At 43.7% G+C, this 10,663-nt stretch overlaps 1 protein-coding gene across 6 annotated transcripts in view; it reads right to left on the bottom strand.

Annotated features, from left to right (window-relative positions):
• The window catches only part of ZFYVE27 (zinc finger FYVE-type containing 27), a 23,184-nt gene extending 14,167 nt beyond the window's left edge, over positions 1–9,017 (bottom strand). The window contains exons 1-4 of one of the 6 annotated variants that reach the window (XM_023519794.1): positions 8,743–9,017; positions 7,321–7,518; positions 4,046–4,116; positions 1,744–1,930 (exon numbers count right to left, since the gene is read on the bottom strand). In XM_023519794.1, the coding sequence (XP_023375562.1) occupies positions 1,744–1,930; positions 4,046–4,116; positions 7,321–7,517 (455 nt within the window). In that variant the 5' untranslated portion in view covers position 7,518; positions 8,743–9,017. The other 5 variants (XM_023519795.1, XM_023519792.1, XM_023519791.1 and 2 more) reach the window with 5 other exon arrangements.
• Between the last annotated feature and the right edge of the window lie 1,646 nt (positions 9,018–10,663).

Genomic DNA, 10,663 nt, shown 5'->3' with positions numbered 1-10,663 from the left:
ATGGGACATAGTGAAAGAACACAGGAGCTAGTTCAAAAGAGCTCCTACTGCCCAAATCTAGGACAATTTGAAATCAAAATACATAATAACAGTAATGGATTATAACTCATTGAATTAAATAAAAAATCTTGAGTTCATATTAATAACAAGTAAGAATTATAGTAGAATGCCAGCTTATAATGACAACTAGAAAATCACCTTTGCAATCATCCTATGAATAAATTGGTAAAGGCAAGACCCATCAATGTATTTACTTAGTCTCAAAGTATACCCCGCCAGATTACTAACTCTAAAGCGTAAAGTGATCATTTTATAGTGGAGAAACCTTAACCAAGGGATCAAAGTTAAAATCTCCCATGAGACAGACGGACATCATGTACCTCCTAACATAATGCACTGACAACGACATAACATCACTTGACATTTCCTGCCCAAAATGCATAACTCAAATCTAATCATGAGGAACCAAACAAGTCCAAACAGAGGAAAATTATACAAAATAAGAAGTGTGTTCTATTAAAAAATGTCAAGGTCATGAGAAACAAAGACTGAGGACTACTCTAGGTTACAAGAGACTAAAGAGACATAAAAACTAAATGTGTCATTCTGGATTGGATCCTGGATCAGAAAGAAATTTATAAAAAAGACCTTATTAATACAACTGTTAAAGTTTGATTATAAACTCTATATTAGATAACAGTACTAATACTAATGCAATCAACATAAAATTTCCTAATTTTGATTATTGGGCTATGGCTATAAGAGAATGTCCTTGTTCTTAGGAAATACATGCTGAAGTATTTGGGGTAAACAGGCATAATGTTTGCAACTTACTTTCAAATGGTTCAGGAAGAAAAAAATAATGTGTGTAGAGAGATAGATGCAGCCAATGTGGCAAAATGTTAATAATTGTTCTGAGTAAAGGGCATATGAGAGTTCTTTGTATTATTCTGCCAACTCTTCTATAAGTTTAAAATCATGTTAAAGTAAAAAGGTTTTTTAAAAAACTGCAGATACCCAGGCCCTACTCCAAATAACTGACTCAGATTTTCTGGGGCTGTCCTCCATTTGTTTATAACTTTTTTTTGAAGTTCCACAGATGCCTCTGCTGTATACCAAGAGAGGCCAGGTTAGGGAGGGCTCAGGAAATGGCAGCTGGCACTGAAGCTGTTACATCAGTATTATTCAACAGTCTTAAGGTGCTTCCACAGAAGTACCGCCTCTGTCACATTTAGGAAGTTTCTCCATAGTGCAGTGACAATGACTAATATTTACTGGACATTTCCTGGGTACTAGACATTCATTTAATCTCCACAACCACCTATGAGGTAAGCCTATTATTATCTCATTTAACAAATGAAGAACCCAAGGCACAGGGAGGCTGAGCAACTCGTCCTATGCTATACAGCCAGTAAATGTAACAGCTGGGATTTGAACCCAGGCAGTGCTTCATGTGGGCACATGCTTAGTCAAAACCCTAAACTGTCTCTCTAGTGGAAAGAACACAAGCTGTGAAACCAGCTGGATCTGGATTCTCATCCCTGCTCGGGCACTTTCTAGCGGCATAAGCCCTTTTCCTTGTCCATAAATGGATGAAGATAATAGTAGCTACCTCCCAGAAGTGTTAAAAAGATAAAAGGAAATAACATCTGTAGTTTGCCTAATACGATGCCTGGCACACTCAGTGTGGTGGGAGGTGTTACTGTGACTTTCCCTCACCTCCCTGGCCCCTTCCATACTCACAAGCTCTTCACCTCAGCCACGGCCTCTGGGCGAGACAAGCGAACTCTTTGCAGGCCCTCCTGCCTCACACTGTGATACCTCCTTCGCGTGAGCTCAGACTCGGGTAGCTGGGCCCGGCAAACCTCCTGCAGGTAGCCCAAAAGGGCGGGCACTGAAATCACCAGGGCACCCACTGAGTACCATGCACCTATGGGATCAACAACACTGTCAGTAAGCAGGTAAGGACCAGGAGCCTCCACCCGCCCAGATGTCCACATGCTCACTCCCTTACCTCCTCCAGGGCTCTGCTGAGAGGCCTTCCCTGATCACCCCCTAGGAAACAGTGTCTACCCCCTCACTCTTGAGCCCCTTAACCCAGTTGTATTTTACCTCAAAAAATTTATCACCACATGACAAATTACAAGTATGGTCATTGTCTCTTCCACAAATGTAGGCTCTTGAAGGCTGAGACTTTGCCTATTTGGTCACTGCTATAGCCCCAGGCCCATTTTTTTTTAAAATTAAAAACCCTATGGTAGCTTGCAGTGGGTGGCTCGTTCCTGGATCTGGCTGCCAAGAGTCCCCAGTGACTGATATTCTGATCTCTGGGCCACTGGGGCAGACTAGAAGCCTCTCCTTTGGCTTTTAGGGTACTCCAGACCACTGTGGGTTGAGAAATAGTGAAGCTGAAAGAAAATCCAAAGAAGGAACTTTGGTACAACCAAGGAAGGCTGACAGAGCACTGGGCACAGAGTAAATGCTTGTTAAGTATTTGTCATGTGAACTGATTTGCTTTGGAAATATATTCAGAAAAACCTGAATAAAAACACCCTGGGAATGATATCTGAGTTTTCGCCAGGTAAAGAAGAGCCCTACTGAGGAACAACATGAGATATTATATGAAATAGGTTTATATTCAACCTACTGAATCCATATCTCCACAGAAAACAAAACGCCCTTGAGAAACGTGAGTTCAAAAGAATGACTACATGCAGAAAGGACCCGGCTCCTCAGAACATTCTGTCCCAGGTCCTTCACTCATTTTCCCTGAGGGGTTCAACTTTTTCTGTGGCCATCTGCCAGTCCCAACAAGAGAAAGGGCTGGGTCACAGCATATCTTGTTATGAAAGGTCTCCAGGAGACATCACTACCTGAGACCCCTACAGCCACCCACCCGTCCACACGTCTTCCTCACTGGCAGTGACTCCCCGGTAATGCCCACCAGGCTCATCTGCTGAGCCAGAGAAAATCAACAGATGTGGCAAAAATCTCTACCAGCTCACCTTCCTGGTTCCCTCATTCCATGTCATGCCCCAAATGACCTCCAAATCAGCTCAGGAGCCAAAATGGAAAAAGGTCAACGCATCAGCATTCACTCAAGAAAAGCACGATAACAGATATGCAGAGGATGTGATCCAAGACCCCCAGGGGATGCCTCAAACCACAGAGAGTACTGCACCCGACATATACTGTTTTGGCCCACACGTACATGCCTATGATAAAATTTAGTTTATAAATTAGGCAATTTCATGGATAGAAGATTCATTCTTACTGTAGATCTTAGCAACCTCAGCATACAATTTTTTTCTTAAGTAGAGAACTTTCACCTTTCACTTAAGGAAGTTCCTTAAGGCTTCTCTTTACCATATCTGAATTGCCAGTATTGCTACTCTTGTACTTTGGGCCCATTATTAAGTAAAATAAGAGTTACTTGAACCCAAGCACTATGATACCACAACGGTCGATCTGATAACCCTAGGCCGCTACTAGGCAGGTAGCATATACCGTGTGGGTACACTGGACAAAGGGGTGACTCACACCCCAGGCAGGACATAGCGGGATGGCAAGAGACTCCATCCCACTACTAAGAATATCACCCAATGTAAAACTTATGAATTGTTTATATCTGAAATTTTCCATTTAATATTTCTGAACCATGGGTGGCCATGGGTAACTGAAACCACGGAAAGCAAAACCGTGGATGAGGGGGCCTACCATAATGTATTGGCTGCTTATTCTGTGTCAGGCACTATGTTAAGTGTACACAGAATATCTCATTCCTCACAACTACCCTCTGAGGAAAGCACTGTTATTATCTTCCCTTTACGGATGAGGAAAATTAGGCCTTAGGTAATGCCAGCAGCCCAGCCAGGATTTTAGCCCAGAGTGCATCTCTCCAGAGCCTGTGTTCTGACATCAAGGAGACACATAGGGAGGCCAACTCCAAGGCAAAACCAGCAGCTCCTTCACTCAGGGCTGCTTCTCGAAATTCCTCCCCATGTTTATTCACAAAAAAACCCTGGCCCCTAGAAGCACTTCTTACCCTCATTCAAAGTGAGGAACAAGATGTTGAGGCCCAGGCAAGTCAGCAAGGAACACAAAGGCATCTGCCACCTGCAACACAGAGGGTCCTGGTCACTAAAGATGGCCACTCCTCCAGCTGGGAAGTGGGGTGAGTCAGCCCTGGTGGGTCATCAAGCCAGGAGCAAGAGGAGGGGCCTGGAGCTCAGACTGTCGAGGAAAAACGAAAAGTGGGCCTCTCACTTGGATAGGTGAGTGAGATGAGTTAAGGTCACACATTAGGTCACAGGGTAAGAAAAGGCATCCTCTCAGAACTAGACGACCTGTAGAACTGTCTCCAAGAAGGAAGAAAAATTCATAATATTATCTATTAAGAAACCTACTTAATACTGTTTAATCTGTGTTTTCTAAGGTTCTATTCTCTTTAAAAGGTGACAATGACAAACATTCTTCTTTAAAATTGCCCTTTATTTTTTTACTGAGATATAATTTACAAATAATACTGTTTCTTACAGCTTCAGAAGAACATATATATATATTCATTGCACAACATTCATCTAATACAATAAACGAGAGAACAAAATGTGAAGAATTTCTTTGACCCCTTTTGTGACTCTCTTATTTCTGCAGTTTTGAGTTTGTTTTAAATGTACATTAATTCGAAAGAAGAAAAATACTTTACTTTATTATATTAAAAAATGAAGACGAAACCAGGATGTAGCATTCTCTCAGCAAACATGCCCTAAGTAAACTGGAACAGATGGAAGACCCCACCATCACGACCTGATGGCAAAGCGGAAGTCCCCACCAAAGGAAGAAAGACCAGAGATTCAGGTTGCTGAGGACAAACACTGATGGCCTAGACCTTGATAAAAAGACATTTAGTGGGGAAAAAGAGGGACAGATGTCATAAGAAAGTAATGAAGTCTAAAAAGCAGTGCCAGTGTATTTAAAGTCAGCCATCAGAAGAGAGAGACAAACAGACAAATAAATAAACAGGGAAGCTGCTGGCAAGCAATGTATTCAAAACTTAAAATGTATTTTCCTTTGCTCTAATTGGGGTATTTCAGAGTTACTAAATGAGGTTAACTAATTTATGTGCTGCTTTTATTTCTTAATAAAAGTTATAGCAAGGGAATGCAATGACCTCTCTGCCTTTCTCTTAAAATTCAACACACTCCAACTGTACCACCTTAATTAGGCCTCTGATCCATCTAGTGGCAGCTACCTGGGTAAAAGCAAATTAAAAGTCAGTTCTAAAGCCAATCCCATTACGGAAATAGAAGTATCACACAGCCACTGAAGTCACTTTCATTTTAAAGCCTCTCCCATCCTGTCTTCACTGACACTTTGGATGTGGAGACCCTCCTACTAGAGTAGCTGATCCCAGAAAAGAGGAGTCTTTTTAAAAATCTATTGCAGCTCTAGGCTTCAGACCTAACAGCCGAAGCTCAAGATTAGGTCTCTCATCAAAGTCAAATCCTCTGTACTAAGAAAAGAACAATCAAATGCACAAACTAATCTGACAGCCACTTTCACAGACCAGTGCTCTGTCTCCCAGAGGTCCGAGACCACAAGCTCCTGGGGGCTTTTTAAGCCCAATGCTTCTATTCCATCCAGCTTTAATCAATCCCACCACATCCTGAGATTTCTAATTTCATAAAATGGAAAAGCCCTAACACATTAGTGTCAAGAAGCACTAACAGACCAGTGGTGGAAAAGGAGAAGGGCAGGATATATTTAACTTTTATGCTTTGCCACAAAAGGGAAAACACAGACACACAGACAGACAGACATAAGTCTGCACTTACATGTGCACGCACATGAGAAAACACCAGAGAGCGCAGCCCATGCTCTCCAGAGCCTACCTCCGGCCCTAGGGAAGACTGAAGTTCATTTCAGATAGTTGGTCATGGTGGGATTATAAAATGAGCCCCTCCTCATATTATTTCACCATCCTTTGCACCAAGAGCACAATGATCTAATAGTAGAGAACTGACTAGCTCATCTCTAGAGATAATGCCATAAATTATAGGGGTTCTGAAAAAACAAGACAAATTTAGGGCCTTGGTCAGAAAGTTAAAAATAAACCTCCTACTATTCCCACACTGAGGTAAGAATGACAACTCAATAGCACCCTTTGAGGTTAACCCAACTCCAATCTCCCTTTCTCCTACCTGTCTCTCTCAAGGATCTTAGAGGGTTGAAGTTCTCTATGAGAATCTGATAGAAATTAGAAGCTTCTCCCTAGGAATATACACATGTGCCCACACACAATTTTTCATTCTGTTTCAGGAGATTCACTGACCCCTAAGGCCCCATTCATGGGCTTCAGGTTAAGAATGTCTGCTCTTTAGGACAACCAGGTTTTATGTACTCCCAATGAGATGCAATGTTAGGACATATGACCTTTGTTTAAAATTTTTTTATTTGAATCTAATCCAACCTTTAGATCTAACTTTCAGTTCATACCACGAGGAAGCCACCAGACATATCTAGGTAGGAAATTCTCCAGGACAGTCAGCTGAGTCTCTTCAGCAAGTCAGTGTCATGAAAGAAGAAATCATTTTAGATTGAGAAAGATTTAAGGGACATAATAACCAAATAGAATGCGTAGTCCTGGACTGTAACCTGATTTGGCCCAAAAAAATTGTAAATGACATTCCTGGGACAACTGAGGAAATCTGAATATGAACTGGGTATAGGATGATATCAAGAAATTAATTTTGTTAGGTATAATGTTACTTCGATTATGAAAAAATGTTCTTATTTAGAAACTGAAGTATTTAGGGAGTGGAATGGCATGTAGCTATAAAATACTTTAACATAGGAAATAAAATGAGCTCAAAAGAGAAAAAGAAAATTGTGGAGGATGAAAATTGAAGCAAAATAGGAACAAAAAATATTGAGACCCATAATTCTAAAGTATTAGTAAAAATAGTACCTGCTTCTTCACAGGTATTTGTATTTAACTTACGTTCAAAATTACATCCTAATTTTAATATTATTATGCTAATATTGGGAGAGAAGAAGAAAAAAAAAGCATGCTCCAGATATAGAAGGCCCAATGTTCAAGGTTAGTTAGTGGTCCTGAGGTCTGAGCTTATTCAACCACAAAGAAGAAACTCAGGAGAAAGGCCAGATGGTTCCCAGTGCCTACCTCTCCTGGGCTGGGCCTGAGACACAGGGTGGACCTGGAATAGCAGAAAAGACAGCCCAGTCACTGCATAAATGTCCAGGCACAACTACATAAGGCAGAAGATCCAGCAGGTCAGAACAACTCTACAAAGTCTGTACCTGAGCAAGTACCGGACACCATCACCTGCGTCCTTCAAGGGTTCCAGGTAGATCTCAAGCCTCTTATAGGACAGAACCAAGTTGAAAAGATCAAACGCCGGAGACTTGGTTGGGGCAGGTGGAGACTCCGGGGAAGCCTCAGGCATCACGCTGGGGCTCGCCTCTGGCCCACACCCCTCACGCTCTGATGTCTGCATCCTGTAACCACAATAATTCCCGTCATTTGCATCATAATTCCAATGCTCAAAACACTTCCACTTGCAATATTTCAATGGCGCCTGAAATAAACCTGTAAGGCAAGCAGGGCTGCAGGTGGAATGCCCATTTCACAGAGGAGGAAACGCATTCAGCAAGGTAAAGTGAATTATCCAGATATATAATCCTGCTCTTCTGACTCTCCATCTAATGTTTTTTCCAACAGACCCATCAAGAGTATAAACTGTAAAGACAGTGTAAAGACCAAGCATACATGGTTGTTGAAGGGAGGCAGCCTGGGGTTTCCAGAGAAATGATATACTGAAATATTTTTCTCCCACTCTTCTCCTGGTCAATTTCTACTCATCCTTTAGGTATCTGGCTTATACATCACTCTCTTGTTCAGAGAAGTCTTTGCCAACACCTCCAGTCTTAACTGGGAGACTCTTCCCAATGCTCCCAAAAGATCATTTACTCACATTACCGGGATTTATCACACCAAAGTAAAACTCCCTGCTTAGTTATCAGTCTGCCCCTCTTAACTTTGAGCTCCACCAAGTCAAGGACTATGTCTTTCATTCACCACTGTTTCTGCCCCCAGTGGGCGCATAATGAATGAATGAATTACCCATCCTCCAGGACCTCAGTGCTTTTTCCTGCCCCATCCTCTAACCCCTCCCTCCCCCTTCTGTTCCCAACTCCCTGGACCATCCGTCCCCTTTCCCCCTTGAACCCGAAGGGGCAGTCAACACCTTGCATAACATCCCATTACCATCGCCCTTCTCTGATCAGGGGAGACACAGAAAACTCATCCTCTTTCCTAATTTCAAAGTCCAACACAAACTCTAAGCGGAAAACAAGGGGGCGGAACCTCGGCGCACAGCAACATAAACCAGTCCCAAGCAGTGAGCTGCAATCTAACGGAGGTCAGGGGGAGTGACAAAGGAGCCACCGGAAGCCCTAAATCCCCGCAGGCCGAGCTAAGAGGAACTAGGACGAGCGGACCCAGGGCGAGTACGAAGTAGGAGTCCAGGAGAAGGTGAAGTAGGTCAGCGCCGGCAGAGTCCTGGACCACGATGTCTGCATCCCTAACAGCCTGCCGCGGGCCTGCGGCCCAGAGCAGGGAAGGCCACGCGTGAGATCGCTGGGCCAGCAGGTGGAGGCCTCCACTGCGTCCAGGTGCCCAACTCCGCGGAGACGATGGGATGGGAGGGAGCGGCATCTTACCTACGCGGTCGCTGAGTGGTTTGGGGGAGGGGCGAGGACGGCCAAGGGGAACTGATAGGGCCGCTGGGCCCCGGAGCGTTTCCTCAGGCCCGCCCCACCCCGACAGCGCGCTTCTCCCCTGGGCCGCTCGGAAGTCGCAGGCCAGAAAACCTCCTCCTCCTCCCAGCCGCCGCTTCCTCGAATTGCTCTGCGGCGGCGTGCCGTGACGTCATCGCGCCCGCCCTGCCTCCGGCGCGGCTCCCAAGCTTAGCTCCTCCCACTCTTGCACAGCACAGGTAGGCGCTTTTGTCAGCCCTGCGCCTGCGCACTTTTTCCATCTCAGCCCCGCCCTGACTCAACTGTGTCCCCGCGCGACCCCTTTTCGCAAAATCCTGCGGAGCCCTGGGAGCAAGCGTTTTGGGACCTTGGCCCTCGCTTTCCCCGCCTTGCTGTGAAAGATTCCAGCAGAGAACAGTTGGCAAAAAGCTAAACTGAAGAATTTACGTCTGTATCTTCCTTCCTCACCAGCTTTAGTACTCAACTCCCCTCCTCGGAACTGTGACCCCACAAAAGGCAGACACCTGTATGCCCTGTAGGCCAACAATAGAATGCAATTCTGTTCAGTGTTTTCTGAGTAGGTACTGTGTACAGAGGCCTGTGCAAGCCTTTCCCAACTCAATCCACTTCTCACTGTGATTCTTGGTTAATCTCCCTTACAGCGCGATTCCGATGGCTTTGCATTAAGAATAACGCCAGCGCTTATTTACTGAGGGTTTATCAACCACCAGGCACTGGACCAAGCTCTCTATAGGCATTTTCTTATCTAGTCCTCCTCCAACAACCCTATTAGGGTTATCACCATTTTACAGATGAGGAATGTGAGACATGTTAAGGAACTTCTTCAATGCCACTCAGCCAGTATGCAACCAGAAACTCGTTTTGAACCTAATGTGTCATCTGACTCCTAACACCCCAATTATACCACAGTCATGTTAGTCTGCATTGACTTGCCTTATTCCCTGCTACTCCACTTCAGGAGTCTCTTAACTTCAGCCAGCTGAATCCCTCCATTTCTTGTGCATTGCTTTGCTTGGGCTGTGAGCTTAGCAAGAAATGCCCTTCCCCCTGCTTTGATGCAAATCCAAACTATTCATCTAAGCAGGAGTCAAATGTCTGTACCCCTTCCCTGATTGCCCCAGCTGGATGTCCCCCTTCCAAACGGCCAGAATGTAGACAAATAAAATTTCATATACAGTAGTCCTCCCACTTATAGAGGGGAATATGTTTCAAAAACCCCAGTGGATGCCTGAAACCCCAGTGAATAGTAACGAACTTTATATATGTTTTTTCCTATACATACCCACCTATGATAAAGTTTAATTTATAAATCAGGCACAGTAAGAGATTAACAGCAATAACTAATAATAAAATAGAACAATTATAAATATACTGTACTAAAAGTTATGTAAATGTGGTCTCTTGTGCTCTCAAAGTATCTTATTGTACTGTACTCATCTTTTCACTTAAAGGAAGCACTTTACAGCTTAGCTTCTCTTTGGCACATCCAAATGGCCAGCATCACTGTTCTTGCACTTTGGGGCCATTATTAGGTAAAATCAAGGTTTCTTGATTTTACACGAGCACTGCGATACCGTAACAGTTGATTTGATAACCAAGACGACCAAGTGACTAATGGGCCGGTACATGCATATACAATGTTGAAAGGCTGGACTGTAAGATGATTCACATCCCTGGCAGGACAGAGCGAAACAGCGCAAGATTTCATCATGCTACTTAGAACAACACACAACTTAAAACATATGAATCGTTTATTTCTGGAATTTTCCATGTAAAACTGTGGATAAGGGAGGACTACCGTATACCACTAATTATATTCAGAAATCCCCCTACTTTTTAAAGAAATGGGCTTGGCTTTGTGGCT

Source organism: Pteropus vampyrus, unplaced genomic scaffold, assembly GCF_000151845.1.
Source record: "Pteropus vampyrus isolate Shadow unplaced genomic scaffold, Pvam_2.0 Scaffold238, whole genome shotgun sequence".
Taxonomy (NCBI): Eukaryota; Metazoa; Chordata; class Mammalia; order Chiroptera; family Pteropodidae; genus Pteropus; species Pteropus vampyrus.
This window is presented reverse-complemented; position numbering and strand designations above follow the sequence as displayed.